The sequence below is a fragment of the Zootoca vivipara genome, chromosome 7 (assembly GCF_963506605.1).
Source record: "Zootoca vivipara chromosome 7, rZooViv1.1, whole genome shotgun sequence".
In the NCBI taxonomy this organism is placed as follows: domain Eukaryota; kingdom Metazoa; phylum Chordata; class Lepidosauria; order Squamata; family Lacertidae; genus Zootoca; species Zootoca vivipara.
Genome location: NC_083282.1, coordinates 36,033,904 through 36,061,218, shown reverse-complemented (window position 1 = coordinate 36,061,218; position 27,315 = coordinate 36,033,904). Strand labels below are relative to the sequence as shown.

The following is a 27,315-nucleotide window of genomic DNA, read 5'->3' as shown; positions in this document are numbered from 1 at the left end:
TAATAAATTGTCAAATCTGTTAAGTTCTGTGATGCTGTTATTTTTAATTTAGATCATTTATATACCACTCTTCAGTCTAAAGGTCACTCCAGATGGCTTACATACAAAAAATTAGAAGAAAAGAGGCCTGAAGGCTTAATGACAGCACACAAGGAAAATGGACAGGGAGGGAAGATGAAAAAAGCAAACTCAAGCACCAACTCTAACATCTCTTATGATGACCAGCTGGTGAAAATAAACTACTCAGGCCCAAGAGGCACCTGATGGAGCTGGCCTTTGGGGAAAGCTGATGGAATGTTCCTGCTTCTCATTTTTCCCCACTGAGGCAGTCTAAGGGAATGACTACTACCAGGTGAAGAGGCCTGATAGAGCAGGTTTTTCAGCAAAGCAGTAGAACTGCTGCAGTTTAATACAAGCAGCGTTGTTTGAACACTGAAGCCTTACTTGAACACTTCCGGCATAAAGCCGTGCATCAGCCATGTGGCCTCTAGGGATGGTGCTTGGTGCTGCAGTAGACATGTGAAAATGTTTAATTGAAAAGTTTGACTGTGCAGTTTGATGGCAGATAATTTAATGGATTTGGATTGTGTGGATGCACAATGACCCAATGCAGATGACCCAATTCTCCATATCATCAGTATCAGGAGTTTCATCTTGTCCCCATACTTCTATTGGGAAGTGAGGACAGTGTGTTCTAGATAGGGCCCATTTCCCCTGAATATAGCTTGGAGGTACTCCTGGATCCAGCATTATTGCAGGGGGAATAGGTGGTGTCAGTGGCTAGAAGTGCTTGTTTCCAGTTGCAGCTGGTTTGTCAGTTCCAGCTGTTCCTGCTATGAAAGAACCTTGCCACAATAATGCATTCCCTGGTAACCTCTCCCGTTAGATTACTGTTATGTACTGAATGCATGTAATGCACTCTACATAGGACTATTGTTTAAGATTAAGATTGTCTGGAGCTGCAGCTAGTGCATTATGTGACTGCCAGATTTATGAGGAATGCATCTAATCAGAATTGTATAGCATCAATTCTGCAGGTTCTTCACTGGTTTCCAACATACCACCAGTTCCAATTAAAGGTGCTGTTGTTAGTTTATAAAGCTTTAAATGACTTGGAACAAAAATACTTGAAGAAGCATATCTCCCTATATCAGCCTGCCCAGGATAGGACCATTTTTACAGTGTCACTCCATTTATGGAACTCCCTCCTTTTGTGTATATGGTACTGTTTTTGCTGGGTTCTCAGTGCCACCTAAAGATAACATCCTTTCACTCATGACTTTGGGAGAAATTGATTCGGTTGATGTAACAGATCAGGTATTTGTAATGTATCTGTTTATATAATGCACAGCCAAGAATTGATATGATGATTTTAATTATGAGTTTAATATATTGCTTTTTTGTTTATTTTTACTGCTTTACCGTAGTTATTTTTTTGGAAGATACCCTGTAAACTTGACTGAGGAAAGGCAGGTTAAAAATAGAGTGGCTACAATATATATAAAAGTAAAGGACACCATCTATAATACCTAGATTACTCTTGAAATTGTAAGTGTTGGGATGACCAATACAGTGGTACCTCTACTTACGAATAACTCTAACTTACGAATGTTTCTACTTACGAACAGAGCTCTGTCCGCCATCTTGGATGCGGTTTAGATAGGATTTTTTCTACTTATGAATTTTTAGATAGGGGTGTTTCTACTTACGAATTTTTTCTCCCAATGCATTTCTTCCTATGGGATTCAACTTACAAATTTGTTCGACTTACAAATGTGCGTTCGGAACGCATTAAATTCGTAAGTAGAGGTACCACTGTATTTGGTCTGGCCCAATAAAGATGATTTGTTTGTTTTATTCTTGGGAAGAACAAACACTGCACATTGTTTATTACTTACTTCGTATCTTTTCCTATAGTAATTGATTCTGGACAAGAAGCACATTTTAAAATATTTGAGGCAAAGTGTGTCAAAGCCTGACATTAATAGGAAAGGAATGATATGGTTATATTCCCTTTCATTTCTTCTTCCCTCTTTTCCTTTTGGTGTGAAATAAACATGAAGCAAATCCATTGCAGATTTAATTATTGTTCTGCTGAATGGTTTTTAAAAATAGGGCACAAGACTTCCTGAAGCTTTACTTGTCATGGCCATATGCAACTAATTGTGCATCATCCACCAGGACTGATAAATTTGGGAGACGCATTTCTAAATTTATTGAAGAAGGAGTCTGGGATTTTGATATGGAAAACTTGAAAAAGGTATTTCGAATCTGGATGAAATATTCATAGATATAAAAATTTCTAGTACCAAGAAAGGGCTGCTGGGTGCCATGATGACTGTGCCTCTGATTTCCTAATTCCTGTTTTCCCCTGTTTTCTCAGCTCTGTGTTTAAATAAACTCTTCTGGTTATGCCTTTCACACATCACTGCTTTTGGCTTCAAAGACTCCTTTTAATAACTTATTCTTTGGTTTCATTTCCTTTTGAACATGAAATGGTTTAACCAAACACGCTGTGTACTGTACACCCCCACTAACACTGTCGGAGGGGGAGAGAGACTTTATATGTAACAGTGAGTTTGTGTTCTTTTTGCTTATGCAGCCTGCTGTCCTTAACTTTTCAAGATAGTTTTTTTTAAAAGCACTGTGTCAGACCATCCCCTGAAATACTTAGTCTGGACCATGCTTTATCCACTGGATCCACTGCTTTAATGGCAGTCTAAGGACCCAAACAGACATGATGCGGGCCACAGTTAAAGTGCCTACCTGTGTACTTGTTTCATACTTTGATAGAGTTAAAGAACCCTTGCTACACCTTGACTTTTAAGGAAGACAGCAGCCAAGATGCCTGTATGGGCTCTTTTGAGCATGTGGACCACATATTGCCTATGCCTGCTTACTCTATTATGTGTTTGAGACGAGCCTTTTGGAAGGGAAAGCAAAATAGTTTTATTCTCAGTCCCACACAGAGGCCATTTCATAGTAATGCTAATGCCTGTTGCCAGGATTACTTACATGAAAGATGCTGTGAACTCATGCCATTGAACTACGTTTCCATACTTCATGTCATCATGCTTTATCCTCCAGTGATAACACATCTCAACTAGTCCACCAAATGCACAGTACATTTCCATAAATTACTCATACACCGTTAAGGCAAATTAAACAATTACCCTGAGGTCACAGAGACAGATTTTTATTCACAAACTGCAATTGCATTCTGCTAAAAATAGCTATGGTATTTTCTCTCTGTATCAATATATGGGAATTTTATGCTGCACCAGCTAGTGACTGGCACAATAGAGAAATTCAAATAGGGCTGCAGAGGGTTGCTATATGTCCTCTTTTTCCAGGACATGTCCTCTTTCCTAAAATGAGAGTTTTCATAGCGATCCATAGTTAAAAGTAATAGTTGGCAGATGTGTCCTCTTTTTTGCTCTTCAAAATATGGCAACCCTCCAGGAAGCTGGACTGGCTTAGAATCCAGAAGATCCTTGGCTGCCCCAGCCCTGCCCCAGCCCCTAAATGCCCAATTTCAGGGCCCACTTCTGGCATTGGTGTTGTTTCCACCATCCTTTCCATGGTAACAACAGGAGCATTTGTGGTGGCAGAGGCGAGTAGATGGGGACTTCTGCCGGATCCTAATTGCCTCTAGCAGCACAGCTCAGGGTCTGTTTATTAAATTTATTTGGTCACCTATCAAGAAATATTCCATGGGTGATTGAAAATATAACATTACAACTTCAGTACACAATAAATAAAATCAGCAAGAAGTAATTCTAAGGGTGTGTCTACATAGCTTGGCAATCCTAGATTAATTTCATGTAGTTTGGTCCAGAGATGAACATATTTGTGCTTTATTGATTGCTTCCTTTCTTAGTCCCACAGCTAATAAATATGTTCTTTTCCATGTTCTTTGTCTGTATGGATTGGTTTATTTTGGAACAACTAGTCAGTGCCTAGGGATTGGCCAAGGTGGGAACAGTGAAATATTGGTTCTCCTGGGTTCTCACTTCTCATTTTGTACCAGATGAGGAGCAGATGAGCTAGGTGCTAGGATACAGTGAACTGCAAATGTGATGGCAGATGCCTAGGGATAATGTGAAGTGTCTGTTAGTAATGTTATATTGTGCTTTAAATGGATGGTGCTTAATTTGGCCACATTTCAATCCAGGGTTGTCTTAACTGCAATAATTTAGGGCCTGCAGTGATACTTATCTGTCAGTATATTAAGTATGCTGGAGAACTTTGATATGCTCATTATAAATATGTTAAGGCTGATTTCATATTTCTGTATCTTCACTTTGGGGATTTTGGGGGCTATCATGGTTATGAGTTGCCGTTTTTGTTTTTTGTTTTGTTTTGATTTGTCTTTGACAATGCATATTTTATTGTCGTAAGCTGTGTTGAGTTTGTGTTTTGGAAAAAAGTTTGATAGATAAAAAAATCACTTCATCTGCAGTAAAGAGTAGCATGGGCAACCCTTGAAGTTTTGTGCTACTCTAGTTATTCCAGTGGAAGCAGCTTTCCCAGCTTCAGGTCATGTGGCCAGCATGACAAAGCCGCTTCTGGCAAACCAGAGCAGCACATGGAAACACCGTTTACCTTCCCGCTATAGCGGTTCCTATTCCATTACCCATATAATAATGTGTGTGTGTCTACATATGTCAGAAGTGCCTGTCTTTTCCGAAGTGTAGTTGCACTTGTACAGAATAGATATTGCCTGCTTTCCTCCCAAGTATTTTAAAGAAGTTATTTGGTTACCTAGACACAGACCCCATTTCTGAGCTCACTGTGGTAGAGACTAGTGCTTGCTTTTTTAAAAAACAACAACAACAACTTCAGTTGGCTTGAAAAACAGATTGCAGAGTTTGCACACTGTGAATTGTAATTAAAGTATAAGGGGTGCTTATTATATCAACAACTGGCATGAGAACCCCTGAGCAGCAGGTGACCCCAAACATGTGATGTCCCTAACAGCTAGGATCCTTTTTTCACTGGTTTAGCAATCTGAAAGACCAAATTGAAAGAAGCCTAGAGGCTGTATATTTCATTGGGTCCCAGGGGAAATGAGGAATACAGCTTCCTTCTGCTTTGCTGGGATATAGCCAAAAACTTTCTAGAGGCTCTGTTTCTGACAGAGGCTTGTTGAAGGGGGAAAAAACAACCTTCCACCCATCACCCATAGGACCATAAATCTGACATTTCCCACAGTTTCTTTGAGGCAGGGATGTTGCTGTGTCAGCAATATGTCCTGAATCTTATGCTTTGTATTGTTTGCAAAGGAGCAGTCGAGGGACCTCAGATGCTTTTTCTTTACTGTCCAGCCGTTCCTGTAGTACAAAGTCACAGAGGTTTATAAGATACATAGATCAGAAGAGAATTTAACTTTATCCAGAACTGGTGCTCTGCACATGCATGTGGATTTATTTATTTTTTACTACTGGGAAAAAGAAGTAAAATTGAAAGTTCAATTTTCCTTGATAAAGAAAGCAGAATGGGGTGTGGGTATCCTTGGGTGTGATACAATTCAGTCTGACTTATCCCAACAAAAACGCACAAGGAAAAAATCCAAGATCGGTGTGTGTGTAATCCTTGGAATATTTGTCCTTAATAGATTGGTAAAGGTAAAGGTAAAGGGACCCCTGACCATTAAGTCCAGTCGTGACCGACTCTGGGGTTGCGCGCTCATCTCGCTTTATTGGGCTGTGGAAACATTGAGAAAATCCCTTAGAATTCCTAAACCATTAAAATGCTGTCCTTAATCAATGTTGCATATATTAAGAGCTGTTGGTTATCATTTACAGGGCCACAATATCCAAAATTAGTTTTAGGCATATAGCTGACAATTGCCATTCTTCTACACCCATTATTTGCTCTTTTGTGTGTTTAACAGTATAAAACACTTGTGTAATTCAAAGGAATATAGATTTCAGTCAAACTGCCTTCAAAATTATCTTCAGTGATTTCAGTGATTTTTAAGATTTCATATGTTTGATCTGTATTCTGTCTCTTTAGTCTCAGCATGGCATAGGATTTACAGATTTTTAATTTATTAAAGATATAGAATTGTAAAGGAAAAATAGAAGTAAAACATGGCCTAATATGGAAATATTATCAGCGTTTTAGATGATACAGCCAGATGAACAAACTGGTGATTTTTTTTTACTTCGGTGTAAGGATTTAAACAAAGGGTTTAAATAACATCAGTTATATTAATGAAAATCAACAAAACTAATTAGTGACTTTCCTAATGCAATAAATTAGTTCTCTTAGTAAAGTTTCAGTTACAATGGTACCCCGGTTTAAGTACACAATTGGTTCCGGAAGTCTGTACTTAACCTGAAGCGTACTTAACCTGAAGCAAACTTTCCCCTTGAAAGTAATGGAAAGTGGATTAATCCGTTCCAGACGGTCCACGGAGTACTCAACCTGAGGTGTACTTAACCCGAAGTATGAGTGCAATTAGTTCTGGAAGTCCGTACTTAACCTGAAGCGAACTTTCCCATTGAAAGTAATGGGAAGTGGATTAATCCGTTCCAGACGGGTCCGCTGAGTATTTAAACTGAAAGTACTCAAACCAAAGCATACTTAAACTGAGCTATGACTGTATTCAGAAAGTGGGCAATGGTAACTCAGTAGAGGTGGGGACTTGCCCTTCTGCTCATTTTTGAAGCCTGCAGAAGCATTCCCTGGTTGTAGTTTTCAATGCTACGTGATCATTTTCATTCTGAAACACAAGTTGAAAGTGATGCTCTCTGCCAGTATCATGACCAATCTTTAAGTTGGTCTCTTAAATCTTTGCTATTTTTAATTTCCCTTCCAAGCTGCAATTGCTGAGCACGACATCAAGTGAAAAATAGCCTTTACTTAATATTTTGAGTGCAACATTTTAAAGCTCTCTCTCCATCCCATATGCTTTATATTAAAAAGAGAGTAACATAGTTTTCTCTACTATACTCACATTGGTGAGCATCTGGTGCCCTTCCAATGAGAAGTTATTTTTAAAATGGCGAGTTTCTTAACATATAACCTAGTACTTTGAGCTTTGGCACAATCTACTGCAGCATATTGAATCTGCGGGATACTATTATCTTTCCAAGTTTTTAACTCTAGCATCTTCATGAGCAACTTACCAACAGGCTATCAGATTAAAAGGGGGAGGGAACTTTATCACGGCACAACAAATATGTTTTAGGAATGCCTATAATGATACAGATGCAACTATAATGCACCCTTAATATAATGACATTTGGGTTTGTTTCTAAATTCCAATTCAGTTTTCTTGTAAGCAACTCCCTCTTATGCTGTGTGTGTGAAATAAGGATGTCTATGTACAGTATTTGACTTTTACCTATACAGGTATGCAAAGGTGTAGGGGGAAATTTATGAAAGCATGAACATCATATGAACTTGACACAACCTTTTGTTTTAGTATATACCAAGAGCCTAGGCTGCAGTAGCCCTAGGAGGACAAATACTGTATGCTACTTTTGGTCTCGATTGATTAAAAGAAAAGGTGTTGGTTTGGGTGTGAGAGAGATATAAGAAACAGTGCAATTGTGTAAGACTGGCAGAATCAGGAACTTAGAAATTGTGCTCAAATCTGTTTTCTGTAGTTCAGTATATTTTCAAATAGTTTGTTCCCCCAAAAAAGGTCTTTAAAAAAACTTGTAAAGGAAGCACATTGTTTGAAATAAAGACCAAGAAATGACAAGTCATCATGGGAAAAAATGCTTTTAGCTACTGCAACTGAATATGAATTTAGCAAAATTGACGTAGAAGCTGTATCAAAAGGTGTTAGGATACTCTAGCAAATATAAATATTTCAGCCACTACATGAATCTATCATTTTAAAAAAACTTTGCTAGAGTCATGTTTTTGCTCACTGATTTATTGTGCTACTAAGAATTGATCAAATAAATATTGACCTCCCACCCCAACAAACCTGAACACTGAATATGGGTTGTTGTTGTTGTTGTTGTTTGGTGTGTTTTTTATCCTTAAGTATTCATATGGAACAGATGAGGTTTCTCTAATTCACTGTGGTGGAGTTTCTTGTTAAAAATGAAGATAACCCAATGGATTGCATACCTTTGGCCCCATTAGAATACTCACTTCCAATATTAAAAATATTTCAGAAAATGGGTCTTAGAAAGACCTCTGCCTAAGAGACACCAGACATATAGCCCCAATTAGGGTTGATAGTACTGATTTTAATTGACTGGTTTAAGGACATCACTTGTAGAACTAGATAGGGTATTTGGTAAATATTGATACCAGTCTGAATTTGTAGGGAGCCACGCTGGTTTCACATTGGATTCAGAGTAGGTAGTCCCATGTGGAAGAGTATTTTTTAATTAAGTATGCCAGAACTCAACGTGATACAGTAAGCCCTTCTGTCATTTAGCTGCAAAGCACAGGGAGGAAATTTCATTGTCCAGTTGTACAACATGAGACTGAAGAAGTGAAGAGCCAGCAGCAGATCTACTGGGCCTAACTGGTTGCAGTTGCCCACATCAGAAGTCTTCTAAACTATCAGATGGGCTAGATAAGTAATCAGAACTGGACTCCAACAAATGGTCTATAAAGGAGGACAAGGTGGAGGAAACTCAAATAATCATTAACATTCCACATTAGCCTTTCAGCCCTTGCTTCCCAAGATTATTGGACCTGAATGTAGTCAGTCACCCTGCTAAGGTCACAGATGAACATTTTATGACAACGTACGTTGGTCCATCCCAATCCATAAATCCACCCAGCAACTGAACAGGAAGCATTCAAGGTTATTCTGACAAGGAGGCATATTTGTAGACTGCCGACTTTCTTCTGAAAGGAAAAATTCTCATCTCATGGTGTCATTCACTTGGTATCCAACCTGCTAAAGTCAGGGTTTGAGATTTCTTGCAAGATTGTCAGGATGAGGTTCTCAAACTGAATACTTTAAAGAGACACCTTGAAGTCCTAGAGAGCATAATTTCCAGACTTCTTATATATTAAGATTTTTAAGGGCAAGTGCTGTTCTCTTTTTAGAACCTATATTCAAGACTTCCTTTGATACATTATGCACAGTATTGTGTTATTTCTTATGCATTGGAAATATCATCTCTTATCTCTTCTGCCAGGAGGGTGTTGGAGCTGGGTTCCGTGCCAGGCCAGCCTATATTTGTGAGCGAGTATGCCTTTCATATGTTGCAATGGTTCTTGACCTCAATCCAGGCTTTAAAACAAGATCGGGCAGGCCCTTCTGTTTCTGCACACCATTCACATATAAAGTGGAGGGTTGGGTCTGATTTTTACAACAAAAGAAGCACAAGTTTGATGAGAGCGTCATATTGCCTCCTCCCCAACCTCTTCCATTGCTTAGGGTGCCCCATTGCTTTCAGCACTTTTCACCCCAAACTGCTATCAGAGCTGGGCTGACAGAAAAGTGCATAGTGTGTCCCCATTCTGTCCAGTTTGGCTGTCAGTCTTACATTCTGGTTGGAGGTGAATAACCATTCTGTTTGTGTGACGAAGACATAGGCTGGTGCCTTTTTTACTGTTGGCAAGAACTGGCATAGTTCTCTTTCTCTTCTGGTCTTATTTATTATTGGGAAAAGGTAGGGATTCGCCTTATGTACAAAATGCCCTCAAGGTACAGTATTTTTCTTCAGTACAAGATGTTTCCTGGTAGAGTCCTCTTTTTCGTAACTGTGACATCTTAATAGGAGTATGAAGGTGTTTACTTCCTCCATTGCAAAGTTGCTCAAGCCCTGCATTTGAGAAACTTTGAAAAAGAAAAAGAAAATCCTGGGACTTCCTCTGCATTATATGTCATATCTCATTTGCAAGGGGGACCAGCATCTTGCTGTGCCCTGCAATCTGGAGTTTCCCTGGAGACGTGTAGATAAGCTTTATTTCTCTTTGTAAGATATTACAGAATTGAGACACTTTCATCTGCAAATGCTGTGTTTGGGTATACAGTACTTCAGGCTATCCTAGACTAATTCTTTGTTCTTAACAGGAGAATTAGTGTTCACTTTATTTGGAGTATACCCTTTCTTTACTGCCCAGTGGCACACTCCACATTGTGGTACACCCCTTTCACCTGGAGTGACAACAGGTATAACTTAAAGAACAGCCAGATTATTCTTACCTATTACGGTACTTGATCTTCAGCTACATCCGCTGCCACTCTTGGTTGTCCATCTAGAACAAAGAATGTGTGGGTAGATATAAACTAAAAGAGAAAACAAAGCTGGAAAATATGTTAGCGTAGTTTAAGATATTTGTATAGCCTTGAGGAAAGAAAACTGCTACATTGAAAGGGGATGAAAATGTCTTCCCTGTTCCTAAACTTTGGTTATGATGCTGCAGTTTTGGTTTATATTTTTTGAGGTTTTTGAAGTGCTGTTTCTTGCTTGCTGCTTGGGAAGTTATTGGCAGAGACACCACAGGAGGCAGTCTATACTTCTTCTTCTTCTTCTTCTTCTTCTTCTTCTTCTTCTTCTTCTTCTTCTTCTTCTTCTTATTATTATTATTATTATTATTATTATTATTATTATTATTATTATTATCCTGCCCATCTGGCTGTGTTTCCCCAGCCACTCTTGACAGCTCCCAACAGAATATTAAAAACACAATAAAACATCGAACATTAAAAACTTCCCTAAACAGGGCTGCCTTCAGATGTCTTCTAAAAGTCAGATAGTTGTTTATTTCCTTGACATCTGACGGGAGGGCGTTCCACAGGGCGGGTGCCACTACCGAGAAGGCCCTCTGCCTGCTTCCCTGCAACCTCAAATCTCGCAGTGAGGGAACCGCCAGAAGGCCCTCGGTGCTGGACCTCGGTGTCCAGGCTGAACGATGGGGTGGAGACGCTCCTTCAAATATACTGGACCGAGGCTGTGTACTGATAGCAGTACACTTTATATCCTGAACAGTAAAGCGTAGCCTATACTCCTGGAGTAGCAGTGAGATATTTCGTCTCAGAGGTAAGAATCCTGTTGGCCCTTTCCCTCACATTTGGTCAACTGTTTTATTATTTTCTTTGTAAGATATTTATATTATGCCCTTCTGGTTTAAAAGCACTATTGCAATTTCATTCTCATCAGGAGAAGCCCTGCTTGTGCATTCTCCAAAACTGGCTTGGGAGGGGCATTGAGAGAACAAGCTGAAAAGTTTGCCATGATGAAATCACTAGCTCAATGTTGAATTTCTCCCTATATATTTTATAATCTATCTTTGTCATAATACAGTTAATATTGTGACTATTTTATAGCCACTTTTCAGATTACACTGAAATGACAGTGTAATCTGAAAGGGGGGGGGAAGGAGTAAAAAAAATGATCTGGAATAATTTTTTAAATTTGGACACTATAATTAACAATGGGCCCACCATGTCTGCCTGCTTGTTGGCATAAATCATCAAAGGTCCGATCAGCATTTTAAACTGCTCTGTGGTGCACATCTGCAGCAGAACTATGATGACTCTAAATCGGGCAGTTCAGATATTTCAAAGCACTTGAGATTAGTACAGTGTGAAGTAATTTAAAATTATTGTACTGCAATTAATTTTAAATAACTGAACTCTGCATATGTCTAGAAAGCTATACAGATCCAATTGGAAGCTCTCTAAAATTTTAAATGGCTCAATAAATTTAAATCACGTTAGAATTCATAGAAGTGGATAATGTAAATCAGTCGTAAGGGCAGGTTAGGAAATGGATAGGAGGATGGAGGCTCTAATTTGAATAGATATGTATTTTCAGTGTGGAGTTTATAATGATGAAATGTGATCTTAAGTTCTCTAAGATAAGGAGAGCATCAATTGTTGATCCGTGTTGTTCTTTATTTTTTCATATTGTGGATGCTCAGGAATGCAAGTTTCCATTAATACTTTTTTCTGTATTACAAGGGTTGTGTTGTTATCACCCTACCTCCTTCCAGCATAATACCTTTGACATGGCTCAGATAATAGGAGCCTATGACTAGCCACAAAACATATTTTACCATAAAGTAAAAGCAGCCTAGAAACTTTGCATATGCTACACCATGGTGGTAACTTATTGCCAGAGAAGAATGAAGAGCCAAAGTATTATGATTAAAAAAAAATGATAAATGTGCCAGCACCAATGAACACTTTGGTCCTAACCAGTGAAAGTAGGGTCACCAATAGGAAATGAGGTTAATTCCAGTTCTTTTGAGAGAGCCATATATGATCTCAAATATGGAATGTTTTCATGGTGAATTTTTGGTTGTAGAATCTTCACAACTTTTATTCAGATCCACCTATTGCTGCAAATGTATAAATACTCATACCTACACTAATTCAACTCTCCCCCCCCCCCAATTTGCTTCATCTCCTTTTTCTAAACGGCCAATCCCTAATCAGTATACCATTGGAGCCATTGTTACTTTCCTTGGCAACCAGTTAGGAAGTGAGTGCAAGTCCCAAGACTGGGTGCTGAACAAAACGTTCTTTATGAGGTGCTTTAAGGTGCAGGTTAATGTTGGTTGTGTGTAAGAGGGTTTTTTGTTTTTGTTTTAAAAGGGTTCCCTCCCAATCTTGACTCAGGTCTTGCAGGCAAATCCAGAGTGGTGGAACTGCAGGAGGCCCCTCAAGAGCTCCTTCCTTGAAGCTGTACCTTTCTTTTAGACAGTTGTCATTATCTTTGTCTAAAGGTCACGGCTAAATTGAATAAAAGGAAAGCTGTGTGTTCCTGTCGATGCACAAAGGCAGTATTGACTTTCCTAATCCAGTTTGCTGAGGGGTGAGAGAATTAAATTAGATATCTAAGCACAGAAATTGAGAGCCTTTGAAAACAAAGATAAGGAGACAGGCTGTATTTTCCCCCTTTTTTTCCCTGGGAGCTCTGGGCTCACGATTTTGCAGGTGTGTCATCTGATCCATGGCTTGCATCGATCAAAACTGTGCCAATGCATATTTAATTAGCAAGGGGACCCTGGATGCATTATGGCCATCATCCGTATATTGAATGGACTGTCAGACTTTTTGAATGCTTCCCAGCTACCCCCCCCCCTCCTACCCTGCTTGCTTTGTCGTTTGGGGAGCTTCTGCATTTTGTCTGAGCAGCTAAAAGTTTCTTTGTTTTTAGTTGCTGATGCATGCAACACGACTGAGGAGAATACAAACAAGTTAAGTTTATTTTGTCTTTGGGGGAGGGGAAGCCTGAAAATTTGGGTTTTAATTCCTCTGGGCAACAGATTTTCTCCTCCTGTGTTGTTCTTTTTTAGCATAGTTGTGTAGTGTTTTAAGAATATTTTCATAAAGCCGGAAGCCTTTTATGACAGTATGAATTAAGTCAAAAGTTAATGTATGCCGCTACAAAAGAAATATGGTCTAGTAATAAACAAAGGGAGCAAACCTCTAAAAAAGCAAACATTTATAAGTGTATTAAAAACTGGCAACAAATTCCCCCTCCCCTCTGAAACTCTGTTGCCTATCACTCCATACCAGTACATTGTTCATGCAAAAAATAGAATAACTTAAACTGAAGCCAAATTCTATATTTTTTTGAGTCTTGTAAATATCACAATCATATTAAATATGCAGTTCATGAGATATAGCCTGCAATAAGGATCTTTTGTGCAACCCCCTCCGCCCCCCCAAAAGTCACCTTGGAGTTTCTGGGAACTCCTTTTTACAAAGCTCGGCAACTCAGACAAAGTGTTGCTTGCTAAACAGATGTAATACACAAAGTCTGCTTAGAATAAAGGGCAGCAGACTGTGCGCACATGTTTTGGTTTCATTCATGCTCATCAGCATAGTCTAGCTAGTTGTTTTTGCTCATCTACTTATGGGCAGTCTTAGTACAATTTTCTGGTAAAGTAACAAGGAGTGGGAGGTTGGGGGGGATTGGCCACAAAAGTTTGCTGCAAGGGCTCCTGGGAAATATATTTGCAGACATCTTCTCACAAAGGCTGACTGCTTCCTGGCTTAGACAGAGTGTTGCCTGATAAACAGACTTAACACAGAAATGTCTGTCTGGAATAAACAACAGCAAGCTTTGATTTACATTTCTATTATCAAAGATAATCTCTTTCCCAGTGTATGGGAATTAAGCGTCCTCTCACAAAAATGAGGCCAGGGTTGCTGTGATTTTACCACTGTGTGGAACCTTTTTCTCAGGAGTTAATGGGATACAACTTAAGTAAATAGAGTTGCTGAAAAGAAAAGGACTTTGAAGTTTAGGGGTAGGGTAGAGCAGTGAAGACACTTGAGCAAAAAGTTGAATACTGTATACCTGTATGTATCTAAACTGCTGAGGGAAAATTGGAAGCTGGTGTAAGTTGCAGGTGGTAAGCAAATCCACCTAATTATTTTTTTTCCAAATGCCCACCTTAGGCTAGGGATGGGGATTGGGGTGTGTGTGTTAGGGAACACTGTTGGAGTACCTCAGGCTGTCCTGCATCTCTTTATACTTACCCAAGAAAGTGCACAGACTTATCTCAGAGTTTCCTTTGTGGTGTAAAGCTTCATCTTCTTGCCATTAATGCCTCTGTCCTCTCCATGCACATCACTGAAACTGGAAATGCCTGTCCTCACCATACTTATTTCTGAGTCCTTCGATTATATATACCTAGCAAGGGATCACACACACACACACCCCATTTTCTGAAAAGCTTTCCTGGGGGAAATAAGCCACCCCACAAAGTTCTGCTGTTATTCAAATCCAGCTCCCAACTGACACTGCCAGTGGCTACTACTCTCAGAAAACTATACAAATATGCTACCTTGCCTCTACCTACTGGGTTTTTAGATGTTAAGAGACATGAGTGTTTTCCCATAGCATCATTCTTTGACTCCATGAAACTGACATATGTATAACCTAGTCCTAAACATGTTTATTCAGACATAGTTGGGTGCTGTTGGGTTCACTGAGAGTTCCTTCACCATGTATATGTTCAATATTGCAACTCATGACAGCAAAAGCAATTTCCATGTGTGAAAGAGCCACATGGGCAAAGATCAGAGATAGTATATAATACTCTTCCCCCCAAAATAATTACAATAGGGATATTTGACATACTTTGCTCAGTGAATACGTGATCTGTAGCCATAAACTAGCCAATAGTATTATTTTCATTCAATCCTCTACTCATAGTCTTCTGCAAATGTTTATTTATAAACGTCATTATTATTCATTACGAATAATGACTTTTTGGGTTTGAATCACCTGTCATCTTCCCAGTTCCAATTGTTAATGGGTTTATAGGTTTATCCCCAAGTTGTCAGGGGAAAAATAGAGAGTAGAATTCTTTGAATCAAAAAGGTCAAAAGGCTTTTTCTGTGTTAGAGAAAGAAGCTGCAGCTTTCTGTGGTTTTTAGAGACTGATAAAGTTTCAGGATCCGAGTTAGGATTTTGATATAATATTACTGTGCCTGTGAAAGTCAAGAAATCCTGTCTAAGGGCTAAAAAGTCTTAGAAAACCTGATCATGAAATCAGATGCTGCATCAAAATAAGAAAGTTTGGCTCGTCTGTCATGCCTTTTCTCTCACCAGACACAGTATATTCATCAAAGTAGGAGAAATATATGTGATTACTACGGGCTGTCTTCCTTTCTGTTGTTGCCCACCCCACCCCACCTACCCATCCATCCCTTGCTAATTCCCTCCCTTTACAACTTGCCCCAAGCCCCTAACCTCTCACAACTCCTTCCTTCACTTCACTTCACAGCCCTTTCTCCTTCACCACCCCAGCCTACCTACCAACCCCTGGCAAGCCATTGCCAACCCTATCCCCTCTCAGTTTGTCCACTTAGAGAGTCTGCAGGACAATTCCTTGGGAGCACCGCCCTATAACTAGCTGATACAGCCCCAGAAAAGCTTATCTATAGGCTTTTTTCACCTTCCAATACTGTGATGTTTATGATTTGTTGGAATCTAACAGCAAACGTTTTCTCAAACTAGATTACTGGATGTGAGTGGCTAATAATTTACGTCACTATAATGGCGCCATTTCCATCTGTAATAAATTAAAGTCTCACTTTAATAATACCAGGCACAATCTGCTTTTAAATCCCATTGATTTCAGCGGCAGAGTTATGTATATGTTTAACTTTCTTTCATTGAAATTAATGAGATTTTAAAATTATTGTATTTAGTTGGATCAGAACTGCCCTGTTTTTGTAGTAATTTTATAATTATTTATCTTACCTGCCCTAACAGCAATAAAACCTGCTTTGAGTGGAACACCAATTTAGTACTGTATGTATATGGTTATGCTTTTCTGCATCATTCTTAATTTATGTAGATGGTGGAATATAACTCTGTGTGTTTGTGTATTTGTGAGTATGAGTGTGTGTGTGGAGGGAGAAAAATTAAATGAATGGCTAACCTGAATTTATATTAAGTAATAATATTAAGTAATATTAATTTAATTCAAATGTGGATGAAAATTTCTTTCATTTTCATAATTTAAATTTGTTATCTACTCTGCACATTGATTTCACTGGATATGTTTTGTGTGCATCAGAACACAAAGTGTGTAATATACGGTAAAAGCTGGATTTTGAGTTATCTTTTTAGGAATCCAAAATAGGGAAGTTACAGTTAGCGTACTATTGAATAGGGTTGTGGTGTGTGAACCAAATGAAAACCCTCTGCTGTGTACTTTGCATTTTTAGGACCGCTCTGTGAATTTCCTCTTTGATAACCAAACACTGAAACTCTTGACTGTGTCAAATTATCTTCAGTATCTGAATAAAAATCAAGGAAACAGAATTATGTTTAGTTTTGAAATATTTTGGTACTTTGCTTTCTTCAGAGTCATAGTTCTCATGTTTAATCCTGATGGTAGCCAGAATGACTGAAGGGTCTTTTCAAAAACAGAATAAATTCAAAGATAGCCAGGATGAATAAACTAGGTCAGAAAAAGTATAAATTCTGGGATAAATTTGTGACATCCAAACTTTATTGTATTTCAAATCCAAAAATGACACAGTATATTTTTATATTCCTTGTTTGAAACATAATATCATAATATCATTTTACATTCTAATACTGTACTATTGTAATTGTACATGTCAATCAGTATTATAAATTTTAGACTCTAGAAGGCACTGAACTCCGGTATAGTTGGGTGTTTCCTGATGCAGATTTGCATGTCACCCACAAAACTTTGCAATGCTTATAAATTTTTCATCTTTGCTGAAGTGGGCCTTAAACACAACTATGAGACTGTTCTGACCAAGTTTGATGCCCATTTCATCCACAAGAGAAATGTAGTTTATGGGAGGACTTGCTTCCATCAAAGAGCTCAGAAGCCATAACCTGGATAATCTCCTAAATCATAAAGTAGTTATTGAAATGGCACTATGGAGAGTTGGAGAAACAGAAAGAAAAAACCCCATGTTATTGCAACCTTATAAGATAGAAACATTTTGTTCACTTTGTCTATTTTGGCATTTCAAATAAACTCGTGGTTGATAATGAAACCTAATTTATGGCTGCACAACCACTGCTCCTTACAACCCACAAACTGATGATGAGATAGAAAAAGTTGCCTCTTCAGATTGCTGAAGAGTTCTATAACTGGTTCAGTTCAGTGAGAGAACTACCGTATTTAGAGCCAGAAGAAATATAGTCCCATATAAACTTGCTGGAGAAAAGACATGTCAGATGCTATTTACCAATCAACAATAAATGACTCTCCCAGATCTCCCAACAACATCTTACTAATTCTGAGAAGACACAATTGCTGAATGCAGAGATAGCACCTGAAAACACAAGTTCATCTACTAAGACTGACTGAGTCATCTCAGTCAGCATGTAGCTATTCAGATCTTGATTCTGGTTTGGTCTAGAAACCTTCAAAATTCACAGCTGAGTGGCTGATTACCTGAACTATCAAATGTTTCCTGCAACAGAAATTTGGTGACATGTAGACAGTGTCATCTGTGGTTTAATCACTAAATGGCACTAGATTTAATTTTAGTAATGTAAGGAGTATTCTGTTGCTGTTCTGTTCTTGTTTAAGAAAAATGATAAGGTTCTTGTCTTGTTTCCTGACCAGTGTGTTCTCTAAGCCTTCCATGGCAAAAGTGGTATACAATTATATATACTGAAATTAAAAACAAAACAAAACAGTGTGACCCAATAGCAGGAATATCCTTTAAAAGAATAGCATACAAATAGTTAGCAACTCCTGCAGCCCAGTCATAAACATATTTACTCAGATGTAGGTCGCATGTGGGTTATTCCTAAGTAGGGGTGCATAGGATTACAGAATTAGAATTTTAACGTGCAAGCCATTTCATCTTAACCAGGGTGGATTTGATTTAAATCAAACTGATTTAAATCACGATTTAAATCACGATTTAAATCACTAGTCAGTAAGGCTTGATTTAAATCATAGTTTTCTACATAAAGACTAATTCTTTATGTAGTATAACTTTAATATGCAAGTAGATGAAGATTTTTAGAATAACAACTTTTCATATTAGTTTTTTATCCCCAGTTTAATAGGTTAATCATTCATATTTGGACAACTTTACTGTTGTATTTAGGAAGGAGAAAAATAATCATTACCTTAATAATAACAATTTAAATAGATTTATTCAACTGAAACAATAACATTACAGCATATGTTATTTGCTTCAACAAACATCCATGTTTGTTAACTAATTTGGCTAAACAAAAACAATATATATATATTTTAAGAAACTTAGGCTGTCAGCCCAGCCTACACATGAAAAGCTTAAATACTGTCCACTCCAAACAATCAGAAAAATATTGTTTCTATTCTATTCACTGAACTTCTTGAAACTTAGCACTGAAGGGGTAGTTTCTGTATTCATAGGTTTGTAGAACAATAGGATTAAGGTCTTTTTCTCAACTCTGTTCATGTTATAACATTTTTGCTGGGAAGAAGAGGCATGTGATCTCTGTTGAGTCAAATTCAGTTTTGAGAACTGCAAAAGTAAACCAAGCACCTGTGATAATATCTTGTAGGCAGAGAAACTGCCCAATAATCTTACAAAAACCTCTGGAAGAGCATGACATTGTGAATGGATTAATGGAATTTATTTACCCCCAAAATTAAACATATACAACCTTATTCTACATAATTAAAAAACTAATCTTTATTTCATGATGGAATAACCTTTGGGTGGTAATATATTTTCCTCAAAAAGCATTTTATTTAAAAAAATCCAATTTAAATCAAAAAAATTGATTTAAATCAAAAAAATCCGATTTTTTTGATTTTTTAAAAAAAAATCATTGATTTTTATCCACCCTGTAAATGACAGTATAATAATGCTATCTTACAACACTGAAATTTGGCACAGTGCTAGATGAGTTGTTTATTTTTTAAATCATTTTCATTTTCTTTAGAAAAATCAAGAAAAAAATTTTTTGTTAATGTTTGGCAATAAAGACACTAATTCTGAAATCCACTATGTCACTAACAGTTTGGTTGAACTGAACACACATTGAAAAAATGCATTTGAATGAAACTTCTTTTAGATGTTTAGATGTATAATTGTAAATATACAAATTGTTTGATGTATTTTCATTAGCTATAGTTTCTTAGTTGATACGGGCTTGTCTGTTTTACCCCTTAACAAATGCATATTGACAGGAGGTGGAAAAAATCCATATGGAGTATCAAAAGTTTCTTTATGGTAGTCTGATAATTAAAATATTCATTAGCTTAAAAGCTAGCATGCTTTTCAAAAAGTAATACGTTATCATAGTTTGACCCAAAGTCATCAGCGGTACTTCTTCTTCCCAAGCTGTTAATACCTCAAGGGTGGTGTTATCACTTCATAGCAATAGAAGTAAGATTTTCAATTTAATCACAGTACGGTGTTATGACCTTTTGATCTTGTGTGTTCTCTCTAAAATGTGGTCAAATTTCAGACTTTTTCACTGCACCTTGAATATTCAAGGTGAAGTCAACTCTAGGGTTGCCACAAGCATAAGCTTCTCTCTATCAATGCCAATTAGACAGAAGGGGGAACTGTAACAAAATGCTGGTTTCAGCCAGCCATGCTTTCTTCCATATTATAAGTTGCAGGGGGCTGAAGAAGAGCATTTCATTCCTTCTGCATGCTCACACATATGGTACAATTTCCTGGTTTTCTCTTCTAACTGACACTCAGCAGTCCATAATTACTGAGCATGCTCAGATGACACTGGTCCATTTCTTTTTCGTGGGATTGCCTACTTCAGATATTTTAAATGTTCCTTGTAGTTCTGGAAACCTCAAGGTTTCCCAGAGCATTGCTGATAATTCCTCCTTGTTTCTCATTGGCTTTTCTTTGGCACCAAGATCCTGTTTTGGCACCAGATCTGTCACCATTCACCACTTGAGTTCACCACTTAAAGAGAGTAATAGATGGCTTTTCTGGGCATTTTTGGCTAACTCTCAGAAAGGCACAGGTATGGGAAAGCTCTTCCACCAGCTTCTTTTACCCCAGTTTTCATCCTCCCCAGCTTCACACACTATCTAGGTTAAGAGAAGAAAGGAAAATAGCAGGTGTGATCCCTAGCTCTTCCGAAGTTTCCAGGTCTGCCAACCCTGGGAATTGCAGCTCTGGGAACCTGAGGCATTGGCATCAATAACCAGAGAGGTTTCTAGGGTTTAGGAACAGGCTTCTCAGGCTGGAAAAGAATGATAACGTACAATCCCCATAGCTCTTTTTTCAGGCTGAAATTCATTCAGAAGCTTCTGTGAATTAAAGCAGCTGATTAAGTCTGCACTTTCATACAAAGGTAGTTAATAATACAAACATGAAAAGGTTAATGTCTCAACAGCAAGTTGTTAGGCTATTGAAAAATAATGACATTGCAGCATTAGGGAATCTCACATGCCCCAAGCCCACACTGGATTACAAAGCCTAATTCTTTGCCTGGCGGCATGGTTTTTCAAAGTTTTGTATAATTAAGAATTTTGGTTTCAGATTTTGTAGAATTTATTCTACAACTAAGTTTGATTAGGCTAATGAAAAACTGTGTAATGTAATCTGATTACTCCATTAAAGTTCAGTAAAAATATAATACTGTATATTCTATTGGATGGAAATATAGAGAGATTGCAATATATATAGCATCTAAAATCAGGAACTTGGAAATCTTATTTCCACAATCGATTCCTATAATTTTGGGCCATTTTTATGTTTTTTAGATTCAAGTCAGTCTGAAAGTCCAAGCCAGCCAAATGAAGCTGATATCAAGGACCAGCCAGAAAATGGTAAGTATGTACCTGTTGCTGCCTTAGATTCTTTGAGTCCATATCTGTTTGGGTTTTCCCCAGGCAAAATTAGACTTGTACTGTCTCTTAGCAGCAAGTGCCTCACCTGAGCTGTGTGGAGATGGTCGTCATTAGCAGGGTCGGCAGAGCCCAACAATCCCCACCTACTGATGACACACCCACCCTTCACTGCTAGTTACCCCTCCCCCTCTTCTCCAAAATAAGAGTGTTGTTTTTTCTTGTGGAAGGGGATCAGCTGGCTGGGACATGCAATAACTGAATGGGACATGCAAGAACTGTACTGTTTGAGTGTTGAAGATGAACACACACAAAACCCACTGACGGCGTTTCCGTGTGCTGCTCTGGTTTGCCAGAAGCAGCTTTGTCATGCTGGCCACATGACCCGGAAGCTGTATGCTGGCTCCCTCGGCCAATAACACGAGATGAGCGCCGCAACTCCAGAGTCGGTCACGACTGGACCTAATGGTCAGGGGTACCTTTACCTTTAAGCACTTGAGCAGCTCAATTGATTTGGAGGGGGGAGTCAGGTGGGTGATAACACTTTGTTACTTTCCTCACTGAGACTTTATCATGTGCTCCACATGGTCAGCCTGGACCTGTTCATGGGTAAATCTGCTGGCTGTCAGTTGAAGGAACAATAGTCTAGGCTGCCATTTTGAACATAGCCTTTCCCAGTCAGCAGATTTGCTTTAGATCTTCATTAAGAACAGGTTCAGCATTCCTCGTAATGCATGGAATATTGTGGGTGAGTAACTTTTGCAACACAAATCAGTAAGATGCAAACTGCACCAGCTATTCCTTGAATGTGCCACAGAAGAGTAAGAGCAGCAGCAAAACACACGTCATATTTGAAGAGTCGGGCGCCATTTCAAGTTGAAGAGGATTGAATCCCAGGAAGTCCTTGTGCAAGCAGAATGAATTCCACTAGTGCATTGGAACCCCCCTCCCTCTTCTCCCAGAATGTGTCCCTTCCCCCCAAACCCCTCCTAAATCTGTTCTGAAGAACAGATTGGGAAGCAGGGAAGAGAGGAAAAGACTGTTCCATTGCACAAGTGGAAATTGTTTTTCTCATGCAAGGAGTCAGACAGAACGCAGGAGCTCAAGTCCTTTAAAAAAAAGCAAAAAGAAGTTGTTTGGAATCCTGATTTCCTATTATTTCTTTTAGATTAAAAAGCATAAACAAACAAAAGTAGAAGACAGCAATGAAAATGTATCAGGAGACATTCTTTAACCTGTGTTCAGCCTTGATAGATTTGTGTCCTGCTTCCTGGGCCCCTCTCTTATCAGAACTCCATGGTGAATTCATGTCATTGCATGCTTTTGTCTAAACATTTTGTTAACATTGTCTATTTTTTTAAAAAAAAGAAGATAAACTTGATGATTCATAATTTCCCCCCATCAAACGACATCAAATTTATTAGAATGTGCATGGGGACATGGTATGCCTTTCAAAATTCAGCATTTTGAAAAGAAGTCAAGCCCTCTTGAAGAAGGGTGATGGTATTTATAGAACTGTGCAAAGATTAGTGCTGGGATAGTGAAATAGAACATGACAGGAGTTCAAGTCCAGCAAAGCTCTTAATCATCATGCGTAACTGTCATTTGACAGACAGAAATTGATAGTACAAGTTTTAATCGTAAATTTAAAAGTTGGGGTTTTTTCAAGGAATTGGCTGCTTTTATATGTACAGTAAATGCAAACAGGACAGTATACATTAGTGCAGCTGTGCTCCAATGTTTACTGAATTAATTGCTCATTAAATAAATGTAGAGATTTTAGATTCCCCCCCCCCAAAAAAAAGTTATTTAGCATCTAAATTGATACTGATTGTAATTCCAGTGCTTTATTTGTGCTTTGAGTTGCAATTCCTTAATTGTACCTCAGTAAAGGAAAAGCACCTTGTTCTTCCTAACAGTAAAAAGTGCTAAATAATGGCATGCAGCTACTCATGGAACTAGTTTGTCATCCCTTGTCATAATAGTATTGAATTTATAAAGGTGGCCTAAGAATTCATCCATCCACTTATTTATTTATTTAGATAGGGATGTGCATGCATTAGATTTAAGCAGGTTTGAATCAGTAAGAGGGTACTTCAAACGTTCACTTTAAAAGCAATGGGACTTGTTAAACTTTGGCTGAAAAGCTATTGGACATCAAAGACATTATGGCTGGAGATACTTATGTGATCATGGCAAACAAAGATACTAGAAGACCACCCTGCCTTTCCTAAGAAAGTCAGGATGCAGACCATATGATTGATGGTACCCAGCAGGATATGCAAATACTTTTCAAGGTAATGTCCCAATTTTATGCCTGAGAAAGGTGTGCTGAAACAGAGAGCTTAATCCTTTCCCCTCATTCCACTGGTATTACCCCTCTAAAAACCACTCTGAAGCTGCTCTTCACTGAGAGATACATTGGGGGGACTGGCTTTGCAGCAGAAAAATAGCACAAGCAGAAAGTGTTAAATAGCTCCTTCCCACCCTCAACTTCCATTCCTGCTTTGCATTCTGGCTGGGGAGAGAGAGAGAGAGAGAGAGAGAGAGAGAGAGAGTTTTACATGCAGTTCTGTATCATGTATAAATTGGCCCTAACCTTACAATAATGTCATTGCTATGCATGACTGTCTTTCCTAAGGCTGCCCCTTCATTGTAGAAGATAGATCAATATCTCAAAGAGACTTTGATGAAATCAGAGAATGACTCTCTTGGCATTTGCATGTTGAACCCAGTCTCATACTGCATTGCCATAATTCAATTGAATGCATGTTGAAATGATAAGTAATGCAGTTAAAAGTGGTTTGTGTCATCTTCCTAACATTCTTTACAGAACCTCATCTTTATACCCATGCTTCTGAATATTGTTCAGGAGAAGGTTTTGCTTGAAGGTGCCATATTTATCACAATATGGAAGCAAACAGTTTGGCTTATAATATCATTTAAATTGCAATTCGAGGACTAAAAGTTCTGGAGAAGCTATTCCTTTGAGATAAATTCATAGGAGGAAAGAGTTAATAACAAGTAAAGTATGTAGAAAGGGTGCCCAGTCACATGACTCAGAAATAGAGCTGAATTATGGATATAGAGATTTATTCATTACAAATGTAACAGGAAACCGGGTTTCCCATTGTAAGACTTCCACTATAAGCCTTGTGGCTGTTCGTTCCTTTCCTCTTGTCCTTCATGCAATAAATAAGTTTTCTGCTCATATGATTCATCTCTAACATAACCAGTACCTGTAGTTGGATATCTGTTCACCTTTCTTGTGATTTCAAGTGGCTTCTCACTGATTAAGCACCAAAACTGAATAACATAAATGTGCTAGGTGAAGATCAGTTCCAACATGAACCATAAAACCATCTCTGTGCAAAGAGTATGTTCCCCATAGATTTGTACCCTTACTGAGTCATGTCTAGTACAGAGGTCATTGGCGCTCACCAATGCACAGTCTGCTTACCCATGGCAGCTCTGTGCACAAGAACAGCAAACACTCTTTACTGCATGCATTACCCAGCCATAATAAAGTGTTTTCCTTCCTTTATTGCTTTTAATCCCAAATTCTGAAGTTGTTAATCCTATTTCTTGAACTTTGAGGGACAGGGGAGATGATTACATAGAAAACTGTTGGAAAAACTACTAAGCAACCTTTCCCCCCCTGCTCTAGAAGTACTTTTGTATATTGGCTATTTGTGAAAATTACCATACAGTGCTACCTTGGTTTATGAACCTAATCCGTTCTGGAAGACCGTTCTTAAACCGAGGCAAGCTCTCCCTAATGAGGCCTCCCGTTGCCGGTGGCCTTCCACCATTTTAATTCTGTTCTTGGACCAAGGTAAAGTTCTCAAACCGGGGCACTACTTCCGATTTTGCGGAGTTCTTAACCGAATTGTTTGTAAACAGGACTGTTCTTAAACCGAGGTACCACAGTACTGTATATATATATATATTTGGAATGCATATAGCTTGGATATGCTATTGCATATTTAGTGTGTTTTCATATGAAAGTCAGAAGTGTGCAATCATTTGCCAAGGTCTTTTAGGTTAAAGTCAGTCTTATACGGTTACTTTCCCTGATCATAATTCTTATGCAGGTTTACTGGTAACATAACTCACATTGACTTCAGCAAGACTTTCCCCGACATAAGTATGCACAGGATTCCAACCATAGTCTGGCTGTTGGCATCACTGTAGAGCTCCTGTGGAAGTTGGCTGTCAATCCAACTTCATATGGGGGAGTCACTCAAGGTCAGTTCTCAAGACAATGTTCAGGCCAAACTTGAAGGCTGCCTCACCAGTGACCTACAGGTTGCAAGAGCTGCAAATTGACAGAGCACTTTGGATGTCACAGCTGTTAACCATTAACCTCTGCAAGAAACACATTTTGATAAAAAAGAAATCATCCAAGCAAATACTGACACAAAGTACGGTACTGATAGCATGTAGCAAATGTTTGTTGCCTGACCACATGGTGCCTGAAGGACATGGCATACTCATTGCACTTTGAAGTTAGCAGTCTCTGTGAAGGAATAGGCAATGTAGCAAAAATAAGTATCTGGTTTCTCAAGACTGGAGAGGACACCCACACCCACACACCAATATATATGTAGTCACAATCCAAGAATCACTTATTACATGTCCAGTGGGACACCTCCATGCTGTTCCACATTCAGTTTGCTTCTGAACTTATTCAAAGAGTACAGTAGGTTTTGTTCAAAACCGACTGGGGTCAAGGTATTTAGAACACATATTTATTCCTTATAACCTGTCGATCAGTTAAGATAATCTTCTCTAAGTATGGCTCCTCCTTGGAAATTAGGTGGGTGACTACCAGAGAACATGCTTTTTCTCATGTGCCAAACAAACTCTGGAATTTTCCTCCTAGGCATGGCTGATGGTTGCTTCATTGCACTGAGAGACTTGTGCTCAGTTTTCATGTTCTTTTAGAGATGACCTTTTAATTGGTTTAGTTTCTATTTTTATCTTGCTGGATGTTTATTGTGTTTATCTGTTGTAGGCTTTATTGGTGTTTTAATCCAATTTATTATTTATTATGTTTCTGATATGGATTTGGTTTGCAGGCACTTATCAAAAGACAAGGTATAAATCTTCGTAAGTGAATAAATGATGGAAGGAAGGAGAGTTTGAGAACAATCCTGTACCCACACAGGAAGATAGCTGGGTGTTAGGGCCATTCCAGAAGTGGGGACCTGCAAGGGAAAAGGTTGTAGGCAGGTAATAAAGAAGGTTTAATCAGAAAAATTGTACTTGTTTAGCAAGAATTCCAAGGAGGATAATATAGAGAAACATAAGTTATTGGGGTTTTTTTGTTTTGTTTTTTTAACTGTGGCTGTAGTTCAAAATGGTTGTGCAAATATGAAACTGAGTTCTAAATCTTTCATCATCTATAATATGATTCTACAGTAAAACAGTTAGCCCCAAAAGTTTGTTCCTTAAAAATGTCTCAAGCTGTGCTACAAATTAGTGTATCTTTTGCTGTCAACCCAGTAACCCTTGTCCTTAATTTGCATACCATAGCTTCTTTTGTAACTCCCTTGTTTAACAGGTCCAATGAAAGAGATGTTACTTGCAGTGAAATACAATAATTAGCCACTTATTTCCTGTTTCGTGTATTAATTGAAAGGGCTTGCACTGTAAATATAGAACCTGTAGATAAAAGTGCACTCTAAAAATCAGTCAGTTAATAGAAGTATTCATTACTTGGTCGTAATTAAGGAAGAGTTCTGAGACAGAGGTATGTGTAAAAGTTTTATAGGTTTCTTCCTTCCTCATCCATTTTTATACTTCCTCCTATAAAAAGCTTATCCATTGACTTTAGAAGGGCTGAGAGGTTATTGTCTCTTGAGCAGGCCTGTCATCTTGTGAGGAATTTTACATTAGCAGTTATAAACCCTTCTTCTTATACCTCTGCACATGAAGAGCCAAAATGAGGGGAAAGAGGAAGAAGGAAGGGAATTTCTGTTTTGACTTAGAGAGGATTTAAAGTTTGCTCACATTCACCTTTAGCAGTCACAGGGAAAGCCTAACGGATGCCACTTCATCCTGTGTCAAGTGGCTGTGTTAGGGCTTCGA

At 38.3% G+C, this 27,315-nt stretch overlaps 1 protein-coding gene across 8 annotated transcripts in view; it reads left to right on the top strand.

The window, feature by feature from the left end:
- The window catches only part of NFIA (nuclear factor I A), a 282,624-nt gene that overhangs the window by 139,858 nt on the left and 115,451 nt on the right, over positions 1-27,315 (top strand). For 7 of the 8 annotated variants that reach the window (XM_035123739.2, XM_035123744.2, XM_035123741.2 and 4 more), the window contains exon 3: positions 21,139-21,204. The exons of the other annotated variant lie outside the window; for it this stretch is intronic. In XM_035123739.2, coding sequence (XP_034979630.1) covers positions 21,139-21,204 — 66 coding nt within the window. The remainder of the gene's footprint in view (positions 1-21,138; positions 21,205-27,315) is intronic. 8 annotated transcript variants of the gene reach the window in all.